This window comes from Musca domestica, unplaced genomic scaffold, assembly GCF_030504385.1.
Source record: "Musca domestica strain aabys unplaced genomic scaffold, Musca_domestica.polishedcontigs.V.1.1 2, whole genome shotgun sequence".
NCBI classification, from domain to species: domain Eukaryota; kingdom Metazoa; phylum Arthropoda; class Insecta; order Diptera; family Muscidae; genus Musca; species Musca domestica.
This window is the reverse complement of record NW_026712249.1, coordinates 26,826,640-26,845,751: the sequence shown is the minus strand read 5'-3', so window position 1 is coordinate 26,845,751 and position 19,112 is coordinate 26,826,640. Positions and strand designations below refer to the sequence as shown.

Sequence of the window (19,112 nt, the reverse complement as noted above, 5' to 3'; positions counted from 1 at the left end):
GGGTTTGTTGGCAAGAGCTTTTTGTGTTACTTCGAAAAAGTTCTCCATAAAGGGGGGTTGTTTTTTTTTTTCATCTGACATTTACAAGTTGTTGTTTTTTGTTACTTTGTTTTGTTGTGACATTTGTCCTTAAGGGTTGCACAACAACAACAGAATGTACCTCAGGTGACATTTGACATTTATGTTTAAGGCGTGCTCACGGCGCATGCTCGAGTTCTAAGTTTGGAATTTGTGTGCAAAGCAATGAAGTGTGCTAAATGTCATCAATGAAGTTCAAGGAAGAATTTGGGTTGCGCTTTGCGCATGTCGGGAAATGTTTTCGTTAAATGACCGTTAAATTTGAATATATGAAATTGAAGAAGAACTAAGGCCTTTTCCATAACCTTTTATCGATTAAAATTTCTGTTACAATTTCTTTAATTATACAAACAAATGAATTGTTTTTAAATAAAACCAGTAAAGAAAGTCTTAAAGTCAGGCGGGGCCGACTTTATGATACCCTACACCGCTTTGCTAATTTAGTAGAGCTCCACATAACAATTAAAAGTTTTTATGGGATAATTCAATCATACACGCTATGATTATAAGTATAATTTAAAGTTCCAAAGACTAAATATGCCGGACTTGTATTGCCCATTTGCTGCATAATTAATTTGAAATCGGATAAAGATATATATGGGAGCTATAGCCAAATCGGAACCGATCTCAAATAAAATTTGGTAAAGATATTTCTGAGCTGTATTTGATATATTTCCCTGAATATCGTTATTACAGAGAGCATATTACGGCTGTGGGTAACAAATATGACAAATCGGATGAACAGTATATATGGGAGCTATAGATATATCTGAACCGATCTTTACCAAATTTGACATACTAGCTTCGGTCGTAAGTGCCAAATGCCATCCCATTTGGACAAATATTAGTCGTTTAGTGTACAATAAAAGATAAATCGAACGAAGTTATATATGGGAGCTATGTCCAAATCTGAACCGATCTCGATAAAATTTGGCAAATGTATTTCTGATATATTTCCCTGAATATCGTTGTTACGGAGTGCATATTACGGCTGTGGGTAACAAATACAACAAATCGGATGAACAATATTGATGGGAGCTATACCTATATCTGAACCGATCTTCACCAAATTTGACATACTAGCTTCTAGACGGTCGTAAGTGCCAAATTTTATCCAATTTGGGCAAATATTAGACGTTTGGTGCACAGTAAAAGGTGAATCGGACGAAGTTATATATGGGAGCTGTATCCAAATCCGAGCCGATCTCGATTAAATTTAGCAAAGGTATTTCTGAGCTGTATTTGATATATTTCCCCAAATATAGTTGTTACGGAATGCATATTACGGCTGCTGAGGACTAACATAACAAATCAGATGAACAATATATATTGGAGCTATAGCTATATCTGAACCGATTCGATTAAATTTGGTATACTCATTTTCAGGCCTAATTTGGTTGTATCTGCAAAATTTCATACTATTCAGGCTGATATTACACGTTTGGTGCACAATAAAAGAAAAATCGGACGAAGATATATATGGGAGCTATATCTAAATTTTTACCGATTATCTCCATTTTCAATAAGGTTCGTCCTTGGGCCAAAAAAATGATTTGCGCAAAATTTCATCTGGATCGGGTAATAAATGCAAACTGTACTTTGTTCAGAAAAATACATGGGCAGACGGACGGACATGCATAAATCGACTCAGAATGTGATTCTATGCAGATCATCAAAAGGAACTATGGGTCTATCTCGTTTCCTTTTGCCTGTTACAAACAAATGCACAAAGACATAATTTCCTGACCACCTTTTGTTGTAGGGTATCAATATGTATTGGTGCCGAGCTATATCAAATCGAAACGTACGTCCCGAAATTCGCTCCATGTGAACGGATATTAGCCATTATTTGCACAATAAACCTGAGGATATTATGGGTATTGATTAAGGATATTATGGGTATTGGTAAAGTTATTTCTGAGCTCTGTAAGATATCTGGTTCCAAATATCATTGTTGTGGAATGTATATTACGAATACGAGGGACTTAAATAAATACCAAATCGGATGAAACATATATACGAGAGTAAAAGCTACATCTAAACCGATTTTCACCAAATTTGATGTACTTGCTTCTAAACTGAATTCGGTCGGTTGTGCCAAAAAATTCAGGTCATTTGGGCTGATATTGGTCATTTGGTACACAATTAACCCGAAATCGGTTGAAGATATACATGGGAGCTATATCTAAATTTGAACTTATTCTTACCAATTTCAATAAAGTTCGTCATTAGGCCAAACAAATATTGTTTGCAAAATTTCATCTCAATCGGATAATAAATGCTACCTGCATTTTGTTCACAAAAATACAAGGACAGACGGACGGAGAGACGGGCTGACATGCATAAATCGACTCAGAAAGTGATTCTATGTAGATCCTCAAAATATACTATGGGTCAATCTCACATCCTTCTCCATGTTACAAACAAAGGCCCAAAGACTTAATACCCTTGCCCACTATGTGATGTAGGGTATAAAAATGGCTTCATTAAATTCATTTTGTTAACACAAACCCTTATTTTACGATGGAAATGTCATAAGAAGTAAGTACTTACCAAATTTCAACTAGTAAAAAAAACTGTTAGTTCGGCCGGGCCGAACTTTGAATACCCTCCACAATTTGGTAAAAATTTGTCAATTTTCAAAAAAATAAAATCCGTCAAAATTCTGTTAAAATTTTTAAAATACCGAAAGTAGCCGTATATTAGGGTATATACGACGACGTGGACCTGTATACGCAACTTTTTTCATAAGCTATTACAATATTCAAATGCGAAACTTGAAAAAAAAAATCTGTTTATAATGTAGCTAAAATCATCAAAATACCGAATATAGGGAGGTACCATTGGGGTTATAAAACGTGGACTTGCACAGACAATTTTCTGCCACAGGCTGTAGTATTCATTACGAACTTCAAATACAAAATTTGAAATAATTCCGGTAAATAATGTGCTAAAATCGTCAAAATACCGAATATCGGGGGTACCGTTGCATGGGGGCTACACGAAGACGTGGACCTGCACACACAATTTTCTGTCATAGACTGTGGAATCCATTACGAACTTCAAATGCGAAATTTGTAACATTTCCGGTAAATAATGTCGCTAAAATCATCGAAATACCGAATATCGGGGGGTACCGTTACATGGGTCTACACGAAGACGTGGACCTGCACACACAATTTTCTGTCATGGGCTGTGGTATCCATTACGAACTTTAAATGCGAAATTTGTAACATTTCCGGTAAATAATGTCGCTGAAATCATGAAAATATCGAATATCGGGGGGTTACACGAAGACATGGGGGCTACACGAAGACGTGGACCTGCACACACAATTTTCTGTCATAGGCTGTGGTATCCATTACGAACTTCAAATGCGAAATTTGTTACGTTTCCGGAAAATAATGTCGCTTAAATCACGAAAATACCGAATATTGGGGGTACCGTTATATGGGGGCTATACGAAGACGTGGACATGGCCCATTTTCAATACCAAATGTCCTGCAGACATAAAACACATTTGAGTAAATTTTTATCAACTTACTTCATTTTGTACGGAAGCTAGAGTAATTTCCACAGACGGACATTGCTAAATCGACACAGAATTTTGTGCTGAACTGGTCATCTTCTGATTACCAAATAATAGGCCTAGTGGTATATTTTTGCACCAGTAACTATTCGCATAACAGCATTCAAATTTATGAATTTATATATCGGTTTATGCTAAAGGTTTCATAAAATGGTATTTCCCGATATTCGGCATATTGCCGATCAGCTAATAAAATTATAAAAAAAATTATAAAATTACATTGTTTTTTTTCTTTTTTGTAATTGTGTATTTTATAGAAAAAGAAATAACATTTTTATATCACATCATTTACGTATGCCAGTTACAGGAAACAAGGTTACAAGTATCGTATGCATGTGTTTAGCATTAGGTCTAATTGAAACACAAAAACAAAAAAATTGATTTACAACAATTAAAAAGATCTCTTATAGATAATTGCTTAGACTAGAAATTAATTTGATTTTTATTTAAAAAAATAATTCTTTAGAATTTAATGCGTGACTTGAAGCGACAACTTCCCTGCAGCCACCATCGCTCGATGTCACTGTAGCTTTGAGTTTTCAAATAATATTGAGATTGATGCAATCTTTGACACAGCTCACAGAATGGCGAAAAGAAGCGTAGCTCATAGTGTTCGCGCCACCAAAAATAACGCATATATTCGATAGGATTTTCCGCCACAAATTTCAGGTAGTTGGCCAATTCCTCTGGGGTGGAGTAGTCTTCAACATTTATATAGGAATGTGGTGGTAAAAATTGCTTATAATTCGCACCGCCATACACGACGGGTATAATATTGCGTTTCATAATTTTGTAGAGTTTTTCCGTTATGTAATCAATGCAAAGTGAATTCTCAAAGGAAAAGTAAAATTGATATTTTTCATCCAGTAGTCGATCGCATTCCGGTGAACCATTTGGGCAGCTGTAAAAGAAAAAAGAAAGAAAATGTATTAATTAATTAATTTAAGAATATATATTATTTAATATAAACGAGTCCTAAAGATAGTTTTTAAAAAAAGTATTTACAGGACAACTGATGGTATGCTTTTTAGATCAGCTTAGGCGTAGTGTTTATAGTCGTGATTTGACAGAGTCCTGACGTTAATAGTTTTATTACCAAGCTGGAATAATTACATATGGACCCCAAACATTGAAGTCTTGTCGGACTAGCGGAAGTTGTATTCTCGAATGACGAATGTTGGCGCAAAATAAGAAACACTTTATAATGGTTTTGCTCGGTTGATAATTCCAGATTCCACATAGAACTTTAAACAACAAGGACGATATCATTATTCATGGACCTACAGGGTGAGATGAAAAAACTGAAACCAATTTCAGACTGCTGCCATTTCTAAGCCTCTCGTTCGACTGCGGTTAAAATTATTCCAGTGAAAGCTCATTATATTGTTTATAAGCCTTCAAAAGCATTTTGGTGAGAATTTTCCAGAAAAAAGAATTCAAGCGTGATAGTGTAATTTCTTTATATTTGGCTGGAAAACCACAAGTGGCTATCGTTAGAGCATTCCATCATTTAAATGTGAATAAATATTTTGTGTCTCGTACCATCGCTCGTATCCGTGATACTGGTAGCGTAGCCCGACGTCAAGGAAGTGGACAGAAGAAAATAGCAACATCAGCAGAAATGGTTCGAAAAGTAAAGAAGCGACTTGATCGAAACCGCGTCGCAGTGGCCGAAAGGTGATTCGAGAGCTGAACCTATCGCAATATTCTATTCGGAAAATTTACTTGCCGAAGAGGTCAACTGAAAATGTGTACCCTCAGTTGGCCAACAGAACTTAAGCGCCGGCCATGGTGATGGTGTGGGCCGCCATAACAGACGATGGTCGCTCTCCGCTCGTATTAATCGACCGTGGAATCAGAAAAAATGCCGAATACTATCGCGTAAATTTTCTGGAGGGTGTATTAAAGCCTTGGGCACGCAAACATTTTGACCGCAGACCTTGGACATTTCAACAGGACTCAGCACCATCGCACTCAGCACGCACCACCCAAGAATGGCTACAAAATGAGATTCCTCGCTTCATTTCATGCGCAAAATGGCCACCAAAATTTCCGGATACCAATCCGTTAGACTATTGCGTCTGGAGTATTTTGGAAAGCACGGTTGGTACTAAAAAATACCAAAAATACTTCAAGCAAGCGCTTCGCCGGATATGGGCCAAAATACCGCATAGCAATATTCGGGCAGCGTGTGATGGTTTCATTGGCCGTTTGAAGGTCATAATTCGTGTCAAAGTGACCAATTCGAACAAATCTAAACTTATTCTAAAATTTGATGCTATTTCCGATATTATGGCGTTTGACTTTATTGCAGTTTTTCATCTCACCCTGTATATTAATCATTTATTGCTAGGACGGTAGCTATTATACTTTATAAGAGAAATAATTATTCAAAATGTTGACCCTTTGTGGGGGAAGTACCAGAAGGTACCAGGATATGTAGTCCGCCAGAATAAGTAGTTAGAACTTTTATAAAATGTGAGTACTTTTATAAAATAAGACCACAATTGTCTTCAAAATTTTTGGAACCCCAGTATTTTTATCGACACAAGGTCTTATGTGAAGACGGGTTACTTCACATAAGACCTTGTGTCGATAAAAATATTGGGATACGAAAAAATTTGAAGACAATTGTGCTCTTATTTTATAAAAGTACTCACATTTTATAAAAGTTCTGACTATGAACAATTTTAAACCTTTGTGGTGGAGGAACTTGATGGATTGGGCCAATATGGTCTATTTTCAGACCTGACCTAGCACTAATAAAATATTGAGTATTGCAAAGTTTGCATAAAATTGAATAATTCTTGATGATGGATAGTTATCAATGCGCCAGACAGACAGATGGATGGACACCCCTTGATCGACTCCAAATATCCTGATATTTGGTCCAAAGAGCTCTAGAACTAAAACCGTTATTTCAATGAGGCAAGTTTTCGCGGTATCAATGATATTTGCCCTCTGTAGCCAGGATATAAAAAAGATTATTTAGAATAGCGGGTTGTGTTTGGGTCGGATCGGCCCAAAAATTCCAGAGTATTCTATTTAAGCTTCAAATATTGGACGGTAATTTGAAATTTGAAGATTCTAACAGTTACTACAGCCTATGACGGAAAATTGCTCATGCAAGTCCACGTCATCGTATAGCCTACATATACGTCTACCTCCTTAAATTGATGATTTTAGCAGTATTTTTCAACGGATTTCTTTTTTTTTATACCAGACACCACACAAACTGTGGTACAGGGTATTATGTACTTTTGCATTTGTTGGTAACATGGAGAAGGAAGCGAGTTCCTAGTTCCTATTAATGATCTTCATAGAATCACATTCTGAGTCGATTTATGCATGTCCGTCCGTCTGTCCATGTATTTTTGTAAACAAAGTACAGATCGCATTTATTGTCTGATTGAGATGAATTTTCGGCCCAAGAACAAGCGCTATTGAAATTTGTGGTAATCAGATTAGATTTGGATGTAGTTCCCTAATATAGAGTCGTCCGATTTTATAAGTATTAAATGAATTTCAGCACACACGGCCAGGCTCGGTCCAAAAGTATGTCTGGCAATTTTGGTGAATATCGGTTCATATTTAGATATAGCTCATATATAAATTTTCGTCCGATTTCAATTTTATTGTGCACCACATGTGTATTATTCATCCAAATGGAATGGTTTTTGGCACATCCAATCGAATTTATCACGGAAGCAAGTACTTAAAAATGTGGTGAAAATCGGTTTAGTTATAGCTATAGCCCCCATATACACTCCACAACAGTAATATTTTGTACCAGATATCAGATGCAGCTCAGAAATACCTCTGCAAAATTTTGAGATCGGCTCAGATTTGGATATAACTGCCATACATATTCGTTGAATTTAAAGTATATTGTTCGTCAAATGTGTACTATTAGGCCAAATTGGATGAATTTTGGCAGAGACTACCAAATTTAGCCTAGAATCAAGTGTGTCAAATTTCGGTTCAGATATGTATGTAGCTCCCATATTTTTATACCCTCCACCATAGTATGTATATTGAGTTTGTCATTCCGTTTGTAACACCTCGAAATATACATTTTAGATCCCACAAAGTATATATATTCTTGTTCAGCATAAAATTCTATGTCGATTTAGCGATGACCGTCCGTCTGTCCATCTATCCGTCAGTGGAAATCACATACGTAAACCTAAATTGCCAATATGAACGCTTATTTGCTTATTTTCGGCACCGCCCGACTTTTGTCTTCCCTACTGTTTTGTTTTTTTTTTTATTAGTTTGTAAATTCCTTCCGCGTTATGGGAGTATTCAAAAGTGGATACTGAGAAGCTTAATCCTTTTTCACTTGTCCAGTTTCATGCGGAATACGATAATTTTAAATATCTCTCCTTTAAATCAAAAACTTACCTCATGGGTCCACATTTTCCATAGACATCAACATCGATGTATTTTTGCAACTCTGCCGTCAACTGTTCACGTCTCGACAATGTCTCACAGTGCGAAACAAACCAAGCAGCTGTCTTCGTTTTATTTGGCCATAGCCTCCAAATTGCCGTATCATTGTAGATATTCGGAACAGGACGCCATTTTGGATATTCCGTTGGTAGGATGCGCATACCCGTCTGTTTGTCGACAAACCAATTGTAGGCGCAAATGATATCCGAATCTGTACGATATGTCATGGTTAAATTATAGAAATCCCTCTCATCCGATAGTATGTGTTTTGTCTCGCCCGGCGGTTCCATCAAAGCAAAGACATACAACTGACGTCCGCTGCGTTGTGAAGGCACTGAATTGATTACAGGAAATGGTTGGGCGGTATGAAACAATATGGCATCGTACATTTGTATTTGTGGAAATAGATCGCGGCGATTGGTTAGCACACAATTCGAGACAGGACACTGCAGCTCCTTGTGGAAATATGCCGGATCAATTAAATCGTCGGGCAGAGACCAACGTTCATCGCCAAAGAAACTATTCCATAACAGAATTATGCGTGGTTGGTCATTATCACTGCCGCTGTTGTTGTTGCCATAGTTCAAGGGGGTCTCTTCGAAACTTTTCACCAAACGATATTGATTGAATTCCGGCACCGTATGATCGATATATAGCCATGTTAGGAAACCCGTTACACACAGACACACTAAAATAATTAACAGGGCTTTTGTGCGACACTTTCGCTTCAGTTGCATCTGTTCGTAGCGTTCGATTTGTATGGCATTCGCGCGAATATTGTCGTTTTCGATAATGGCCGCCGAGGTGTTCTTCCGTAACAGCGGTTCTCCTTGAGACGTGGCAAACATGTCCATTGAACGAATACCTATGACTGAATGATGAATGCCATGCCATGGCAGTTAGAATTTTCTCTTTTTTTTTGTTAATTATGCCACCCTTGCTGACACCCTTCATCGTCACTCAGTCAGCCAGGCTGTGTATTAATGACCACATTATCGAACCTAACTAACCAACGAAATAGATTACACATTGTTGGTAATTTTTCCATTGTCGAAATTATCGGCAGAGTGTTAAGTAGTTGTAGTTGTAGAGTGGTCTATTGGAAAATTAGTCAGTGTTTTGGCAGCATTGTCAGTCGAACCTGAGTGTAGGAGCAGCAGGTAGTGGTTATCAGTTGAAAAACACACACCTTCATGTGAGGGATTTGTTTTTGTTTTTATGATACATTATTTGTTGCTCTATATGATGGCGTAGTCGCTGAAACTAATCATTCCACCGCAGTCCTGCAATCCAAATATGACCATTTCAATTTTCCCCGTTCATAGTCATAAAATCCTTATCATCATTGCTAATGATGATGGCTTTTCGGTATTAAATTACATTGCAACATGCATGCGCATACGGTATGGTCATGAGGCCCGCCACACTCCTATCACCAGCCACGATCAGTCAATTGGTTTGACGATGAAAAATGTTCTGCAAATAATAGAGTAACTCTGATTATTATCAAACGTAACATATTTAATGGATTATAGGAATGTGTTATCATTGACAAATATCGCAGCCAAAACTATTTTCAATATTCAGCTATATTCTGAAAGTGACAAGTGTTTGAAAATAAAAAAAAAAAAATAAATAAATTGTTGAAATTTCACACCCAAAAAGATAAGATTTAATAATTGGCCTATTTTTGGCTTTGTCACTGTTCGAAATAATTTTAGGCACAGTGGTATGAAACGAAACAATTATTATGATATAATTTATTTATAGGGAATAGATTTCTAGAATATTGAAAATGATTAATTAAAGGATTTCTGGCAACTTTCTGACATTAAGTTTAATTGGGCGAACAATTATATAACACCACGAATTATTGGTCCCCGACATAGAAAATTATATATAGATCTTCCTATCTCCCCGAGCTGAGTCGATCTAGATATGTATGTCCGTCCGTCTGTCCATGTTAATTTGTAATCATTATGGCCCGTCAGAATATAAGCCTGGCTACAGAGGGTATATATCATTTGATACGGTCAAAACGTGCCTAGTCTAAATAACGGTTTTAAACCCTAGGCCTCTTTGGACCACATCCGTTTCATAACATTTGGAGTCGATCCAGCGATGTCCGCCCGTCCGTCGGAAGGGAGCATCCGATTTGGTCCAAACTTGGTACATCGTAATATTTTTGTCAAACTTAGATCTAGTTCGGAGATGGGCAATATCGGTCCACTCCATCAAGTACCTCCCCCACAAAAGGTCGAAATTCTCAAAAAATATATTTTTTGCACAGAAAGAGGAAAGATAATCAGATTTTGCCCCAACTTTGCAAATCCTAATATTTGCATTAGTGCTAGGACAGGTGTGAAAATGGACAATATCGGTCCACTCCATCAAGTCCCTCCCCCACAAATGGTCAAAATTTTGAATAATTACAACTCTCATAAAATGTTATGTAAGTGTCCGATTGTCTTCAAATTTCACACATCCCAATATTTATATTAACCCAAGGTCTGGCGTTAAGATGTAATATATCGGTCCACACCTTCTGGTACCTCCCCCACAAAAGGTCGGAATTTTCAATCTCCATTAAGCTCATAAGACGCGAAATCAATATCGGATTCCATTTAGACTTGGCACATGTGAATATTGCTATCAACACAGGATCTGTTAAAGAAAAGATAGATATCCTCCTGGTACCTCCTCCACAAAAGGTCAAAGTTTTGAATAACCAAAACGTTTATAAAATCCGAAATAAGCATCAGGTTTTCTTTATATTTCACACATTCTATTATTTCCACTAACAAAATATCCGTTGTGAAGGTGGGATATATCGGTCCACTACTTCTGGTACGTCTCCCTCTAAGGCTCAAAATTTTGAATATCCATGAAGCTCATAAAAAGCGAAATTGAAATCCGATTCCATTCAAGACTTGGTACATCCCAAAATTTCCATTAACACAACACAGTCCAAGCCTAGCACGTCGCAATATTTATATCATGTTTATTTAAGTCCGATACGAAATTGCCAATATTGGCCGATTTATTCGAAACCCACTGCATAAGGGGTTAAACATTTGAATAATCATAACAGAGGTCTTTATATTTTTAAATAATCGAACATTGGCTAAGGGTATACCCCTGTCGGCAAAACCGACCTATACTTTTTTACTTGTTTAAACGCATGCATTATAAAAAGATACGAGAAATAAAACAATATAACAAAAAAATCACTTTTTTATTGACATATGAATTTTACGTGATTTTTTGGGACGAGGCTATTCCGAATTTGGTGAGAATAGTTAAATCATCAGTCCAACTAAATCATCAGTTAATCGGTCTTGACTTATAAGCAGAATACCTAACATCATTTTCTTTTACATACAGAGTGCACATATTATGTTATATATCCGATATCTTGGCAATCGTGGTGCTGATAGCCAAGATATCGGATTGGATGTAATTGTCAATAGTGATCTTTTAATGTAACGGGTGTCTCAACCAGAACACAATTTTTAAATTTGACGCCATTCGAAGTGTTATTGTTTGACACTTAGTAAAAATGGAGCTCTACACGAATGAACACTCTAATCATCAGTGACGAGGACCATTTCCAATTGCCACATGTGAGAAGCAAATGCACCTTCAACGTATCACTGTGTGATTTAGTTTTTAGGCTGGAGAAAAAAATATATCGTTCTTTATGAAAATTAGACAGAACAAGCACAACCTGTGTTTTTTTTTTTTTTTTTTTTTTTTTTTTTTTTTGCCTAGAATGTGAATGGGCATGTGGTTTCCAGAAGGCGGCGCAACATGTCATGCAGGCAGTAAAACAATTCAATTGATGCTTTAATCGTTTCCCGGTCGTGTTTTGGAGGCCAGAATTGGCCGCGTACATTGTGCGATTAAACACATTTAAAGTTTTTTCTTTGGGGTTTTCTGAAGTCGATGGTTCACGCGAATAAACGAACAACGGCTCAAGCCTTAAGAGAAGAAATTAGACGGTCATTGCAAATTTCATTAAAAAATCGCGTGTGTGCCTGCGAAACCGCGGCGGCCGTCTACACAATATCTTTTTTCATACATATCTTAATTCTGACTACTTTAGGAAATAATAAAGTTTAACATTTTATTTTAGAAATATATGTGCTTTACATAAAATTTCAAAATAGCGTTCAGTTAGGACACCGTTTATTGTGATTTCGCTGGGATTACAAATATTTGCGGTTTAATATAAATTTTCGTATTTTTCTAATTGAAAGTTAGGGTCTTTTTCAACCGCTAAATGTTATTCAATGACCATCCAAATTGGTAGGTTTCTGGCCAGCTCTGAACTCAGAACCTATGAGAAATTTCGAGTCGATTGATCTATAATTGTGACATCTAGAGCAACTGCAAACCAAGATTTTTTTGGTCCATTTCAACCATATTATGGCCTTAACCCCACTTCCATAAAAATTTCAAAAAACTCCGCTAAAAAATGCCTCTAAATTTATTAAAATGCAGAATATGGAGTAGCACAATTATATGGGGGCTACATGAAAACGAGACATGTATAGCCAATTATCTATCAAAGAATTCGGTACCAATCAGCAATTTTCTATCAAAAGTGCGGTCCGGTGAAAAATGCGACACAAGTCATCAAAATAGCGAATATGCGAATATATGTAAGGGATGTTTTCTACAAAGTAGGAAGTAGGTAACAAAAGCTGCAAATTTACAGCAAATTAAGTATAAACTTTTCACTTAAACTTCCAAAATATTTTAAACTTAATAACTACCTGCAGTTGAATGGAAGCTGAATAATGTGGACCCATATAACCTATTTTCAAAAAATTTTTGGTCATAAAATACCAAAAGTGATTGTGGGATCTTAGACGTATATATTTTGAGAAGTTACAGACGAATAGAAATTCTCAATATACCTCCATAGTATGGTAAAGGGCATAACAAAGGTTAAATGCTAAACGTAGATATCTGTCGGAACAATGACTGGAACATTTTAAATTGTTACATTTTTATTTCCTCTAATTTATTTCTTAATAGAATAAAATGAATGAAAATTGATTTTTCGAAGGAACAATCTCTTTTTAATTACTCTTCAGATAACATATCCTGTCGACTAGTGTACGAAATCAACATGTGTAGAAAATTCACAAGTGACAAAACTATTACTTGTTTTAAAACAACATTATTATTTTATTTACCTTCTTCCGTGCATTGTGTGTGTGTGTGTGGTGAGTGAGTGGGTATTGTTATTTTTGTGCTGCTTCATTCTCTTGACACTTTTTGTAAACATCTTTGCTTTTAAGCGAGTCACACTCATTGCTGCTTCTGCTGCTGCTGATGATAAGACCGGCAAATGACAGCAACAAGAATTCTCAAAACCTCGAAACATTAGCGCGAATAATATTAGATAAACGACGACAACGTCGACGACAACATTTCAAATATCTATGGAGTGCACTTGATAAACGATAGTTTTGAAAATGTGAGTCAATATCGTGAAAATGACAACAAAGCCATAAACGAGTAAGGGTTTTAACAAATCAAAGATAAATATCATTGTTGCGGCGAGGTGGGTGACGGGCTACGGGGCACGTTCACCCAATGAATGGAAATCAATAAAATGAAACAACAACAAGAATTTCGTTGGCGATATTTGATTCGCGGTTGGGTCTTTCCCCTCCAAACAGCTTGATGATGGTGTGAAGCCAGCTACGCCGTGTTTACATCCACTTCCAAAGCAGTTCTGTTGCTTTTCGATAATAATGCTGATGATGATGTTGTTGTTGCGGGTGCTTTAGAAATTCCAAACGAAATTTCCATAGAACGTTCGTGGTTCTGGGAAAGAGTGAAGTCATTCGTTACAATGAATCACTTTTTTTGGCTGTGACTGACTTCGCGTTTTTTTTCTGTTTTTTTTTGTTTTTTTTGGATTTTGCTGAGTTGTTTTTGTTTTTATTTGCAATGCCGCAGTGTTTAGTTAGTTCCGTTTACATTTGCTATTTACTTTTTTTTGGGAGGTGGTATGACGAAATGTTTTGGTTTCGGCTTTGTGCCAAATCGAAAATCACAACAACAAATCAAAACACTTAGAAATATTAAATAAATCTCTAATAAAGGTCACTTCTGGAGGCATTTAATAATTATTCGGAAATTCTCCACTGAACTCCAAGGCACTTTGACAATAACTGGGGCAAGTAATTAAAAATCTGACACCGGTCATTTGAATGTCCTTCGCGTCCTTTTGAACTTGTCAAACGTAGGTATTTAATGGCGTGTAAATTAACCACGGCAACCGGTGACGGTCAGCAGCAACAACTGCCTGGTTTCTTAAAGTTACAATAACACCAATAACCACAATAACATAAACTTTAACAACAAAATCAAACTAAAAGCCGAAACAGAAAAACAAAACAAGAAGAACTCTCTCAAATTGTGGTAGGCCGTTAGTTAACTCTTCAACGTTAAAATGCTTACTAATCGGCGTGCCACAACTGACTTGTGAGGTCCAAAACAGAACAGTCACACAAACACACACGCACACACATATTGGCTCACACACATCTATATTCTACATAGAATGAGAAAAAAAGCAACAACAAACGACCCACAGCCAACAAAAAAAAAAAAAACAAAACAAAAAACCTCGAAGTGAAAGTGAAGTGGGTAAATGAATAAGTGAATGAATGGCTGGACGGACGGACGCACGGACGGTTTGGATGGATGGCCTGTGTGACTGAATGTCTGACTACTGCTGAATACTTTGGCAGGCTAACTTGCTTAGCTTATATGCACATTGTATATGAATTTGCGGGGGTCGTATGCATGGGTTTCGAAAACAAAATTGATAGGGCTTCGATCCAACTCAATTTCTGGCAAGGCTGTGCAATTTTAATACACCCCACACTTACATACTATCATTAAAAAAAATTTAGAGGTAATAATTATAGTCCATTGCTGGTCCAGACCTAATGACTATAGTATCCATTAAGGAAAGGTCAAAAGTCGGGCGGGGCCAATTTTATACCCTACACCACTATGTATGTTTAGTAAAAATATTCGAAATAAATAAACGTTATTATTGCTAATTTATCTGATGTAGATCATACCAACCATGAACCTTAAATACCAAATCGAATAAAACATATGTATGGGACCCATTCAGATATAGCTGAACCGATTTTCACTTAATTTGAAAAACTTACGGCTAGGGTAAATTCGGTGGTCTGTGCCGAAATTCACGCTATGTGGGTTGGTATTAACCATTTGGTATCCCATAAACCCTAAATCGGATAGAGATATATATTAAACCTATTGCTATATCTTAACCGATTTTTACCAAATTTGACACTCATAATTATAGGCTGTGTTCGGTCGCATGTGCTAAAATTTGGTACTCAATAAACGTGAAATTGTCTATATCTGGTACCTTATATCCTTATTGTGGAGTGTATTGGAGGTACATATCGCAAATCGGATGAAATATATGTATAGGAGCTATAGCTATATCTGACGCAATTTTTACCAAATTTGAAGCACTTGCTTCTAGGCTGAATTCGGTTGGATGTGCCAAAATCCATTCCATTTGATCGAATAGTGCACATACGTACGTACAATAAAATGGAAATCGGACGAATATACAGGGTTGCCCATATTCGACGGACCCATGTTTTTTTTTTTTTGGCCACATTCTTTGCGTCAATTGAATTTTGTACGGGAACAAATGCAAATCAATGCGAATAATCCGTTGTAAAGTGGACCTAGCCATGTCCAACTGCTGAGAACGGCGTTTTTGGGATGTTCTTGGGGACCTCTCAACACTGGCCCGTACGGCAGCGATATTCTCGGCCGTTCGCCTTAATCGACTTTTATATGGCCTCTTCGGATTAGAAAGAGCCTTACCATTCGAAAATTTTTCGTATAAACGCTTAATGGTGTTCTTGAATTTGGTGTTCTCACATTTTTTAATGTTTTAAAAGCACGTTGAGTTTTCACAATTGACTTCTTCTGTTGAATGTAAATTTCAACTATTTCGCGTGGCGTGTATTGGTTCATGGTAAAAATCGGCTTGGACTAACGCTTCAAACGCGGTATGTCATTAAGCGATGTGACATATCTGTGAAAAGTTATGGCGTTGCCAGATGGATCCGTCGAATATGGGCAACCCTGTATACATGGGAGCTATATCTAATTTTGAACCGATTACCACCAATTCCATTATGTCCCATTATGGTTTGAGAGGGGAGTTAAACTTTCTATAAAGAATTACAGCTGGAAATTTGGAAATTTAGGTACTTTCCGAATCCGAAATATCAAATTACAATATATTTAGTTTGAAAGTGGAACCAAATCCAGGAGCAGGTACCGACAAATAGGGAGCCAAACAAAAATATCGACTTGCATTAAATAGTTTGTACGAGAAGTTAAACTACGCGCCAGGATGTCGATATGCCGAATGACTGCTGGGATGTGCGAAATTTAAAGAGAATCTGATGCATATTTCGCATTTTATGAGCGTTTTAGATATTCCAAATATTGAATCGGATGTCTAGAAGAAGAGGTACAAGAAGGAGTAGTCCGATCTCGCCCATTCTCGCACCCGATCTTGCAGCAATGCAAAAATCACGATTTGCAAAATTTGAACAAAATCGGATTATCCGTCCTCTTCCTATGCGATAAATTATTTTTTATGAAAATGTTGACCTTTTGCCCATCTCCGACCTCGATCTAAGTTTGACAAAGATTTTACGATGTACCAAGTTTGGATAGAATTATCGTGCGCACCGCCAGCCGACGGACGGATTGACATCGCTAAATCGTCCCCAAATGTCCTGAGACGGATTTGGTCTAAAGAGGCCTGGAGTCTAAAACCGTTATTTCGACTAGGCACTTTTGGCCGCATCAAATGATATACACCCTCTCTGGTCATGTTAATTTAAAAAAATTACTTTTTTGTCAAATATATTTCTTTTTAATTTCCCGTTGATAACTGTGACATATTTTTTAAAAGGCCCATACTTCATGCTGAAAAATTCGTTCTTGAAGAAAAAAAATGCAAATAATGCTTTTTTGTCAGGTTGCCCTTGAGAAAAATATTGAAAAAATGTTTGGATCACCTACTCCTGAAAAACAAAATTTTTTAAAAAGATATATGCGTTTGGGTCATCTTTTCATTAAAAAAAATTCTGAAGAAATGCTGAAGCTGGTTCTAGAAAGAAATATTTTTTAAAGGATGCAAATATTAGTCTGCAAGTCATTAAAAAAATGCTGTAAAAATCCGTAGAATTTTGACGCTGATTCTAGAAAACTCTATTTTTAGTCTGCTGTACTTTGAAAAAATTTTCTTTGAAAAATCCGCAAGTCATTAAAGACTCAAGGTTTTGTCAAGTGTCCACATATTTTTTGGTCCTTTAGCCTTTCAAAAATATGATATAATAATATAAAAATATTAATATTTATAAAAATATTATTTTTAAAAATATGAAGAATTTGCATGCAGTTTCTAGAATATATTATTTATCTACTTTAATCTGCTGATCTTTGAACATTTTTTTTGAACAACTCATTCCAAAAATCAGTACTTTTGTCTGCTTAGACGTAAAAAGACGTAAAAAAATCATTAAAACCATTTTTATGATCAGCCGTATAAAAATGACTGGTAATAAAAATGGCTTGCAAAACAAGTTAGACAAAAGTTTTTACAGTGGTAGCTGATCAGATATTTTTTTAAAACTGAGAGCAAATAATAGAAATAAGATAAAAGTCTAATATGCAATAGCTGATTAGCTGTAAAAATCGGTCATAAATATAAGTTCAACCTCTAACCATGTATCCATGTACTTCTAGACCAATGTCGCAACTGTAATTTTGCCTCCTTCCCATATAACAACACATAAATTATAATTACAAAATTAAAAATTAATAATTAATTTTGTATATCTCTAAAATACACACCATGCAGCATCTATATTATACACGTGTGTTGCTAAACTCTACAGCAAAATAATAATGACACTCCATTCTTGCCTTGAGCTATTTTGACGTTGCACATCCAAACGTTGTCGCTTTTTTCTCGTCGACTCTATGTCAGCAAGACCTTATACTAAAAATATATATAACACTGGTATATTATGCACATTCACATGTTTTTGTTGATTTTCCCACATTTTTTCGCCTCCCTTCAGCTGTGATGTGAAAAATGCATACGGGCACGAAACTGAAAACCATCTGAGTTTGTTTTGAATTTTATTTTTCGATTTTTTTTTTTTTGTTATTATAATTAGCAGAGTAGTGTGCGGACAAGTGCACTCGAGTACTTCTCGAACACATTGTTGCAATCAATTATTGGCACACTTGGTTATTAATACAGCCCAACTTGAGATAAGAAACTTAAAATAGTTGTGTTACACTGTAAATTTGTATATACAAATAAATAAAATCGCATGAGCCTAGCAAAAATACTCTTTACAAGTCGGTATTTTGCTGGGAATATACGATGTTCCAGTACCAAAAAAAGAGATATTTTAAACTTGTGATTCATTGTCGCAAATGTATGCAAATACTTGTGTGTTCGGAGTCATAAAGATAATATGTAAATAATTTTATTTGCTTAAATTCATGGAAAAAATCTTATTTGAGAAAAAAATATTACTTGTCATGGCTAGTAAAAACGATTAAAATTTTGCTTGTATGACCTTATAACAAAAACAGAAGTAAAACAACTTCAGTACATTTTCAAAACAAATGCAGTTCATATATTTAGAAGAGATGCAACAACTTTGACCCATAAAGCGCAAAAATAGATAGCATGGAATCTTATTAGAAATTCTCTGTCCAAGGATGATGGTACCTAAATGGGAAAATTTCCATTATTTTAAAGTCAGTTGTCTTAATATTTTAAAACCCCATAAATATACTAACTTATTGAACATTTCATTGAAAAGAGTCGTTTGGACATTCAAAATACATATAGTTGAGGGTATTTTTAGAG

The 19,112-nt window shown here is 36.0% G+C and overlaps 1 protein-coding gene across 1 annotated transcript; it reads right to left on the bottom strand.

The window, feature by feature from the left end:
- Window positions 1-3,905: 3,905 nt before the first annotated feature.
- Window positions 3,906-14,676, bottom strand: LOC101900945 (alpha-(1,3)-fucosyltransferase C). The gene is made up of 3 exons (XM_005176284.4): window positions 13,324-14,676; window positions 8,072-9,595; window positions 3,906-4,568 (listed from the first exon to the last, which is right to left on the bottom strand). Exons 2-3 carry the CDS (start codon window positions 8,971-8,973, stop codon window positions 4,130-4,132), a joined length of 1,341 nt encoding a protein of 446 aa, XP_005176341.1. The 5' UTR covers window positions 8,974-9,595; window positions 13,324-14,676; the 3' UTR covers window positions 3,906-4,129.
- Between the last annotated feature and the right edge of the window lie 4,436 nt (window positions 14,677-19,112).

What these genes read in the sequence shown, in the direction of transcription:
- LOC101900945 (XM_005176284.4), bottom strand. Translation starts at nt 8,973, where the DNA reads ATGGACATGTTTGCCACGTCTCAAGGAGAACCGCTGTTACGGAAGAAC. An exon ending in GGAAAATGTGGACCCATGAG is followed by an intron (nt 4,569 to 8,071) that starts GTAAGTTTTTGA and finishes TTTCTTTTACAG; the next exon opens with CTGCCCAAATGGTTCACCGG.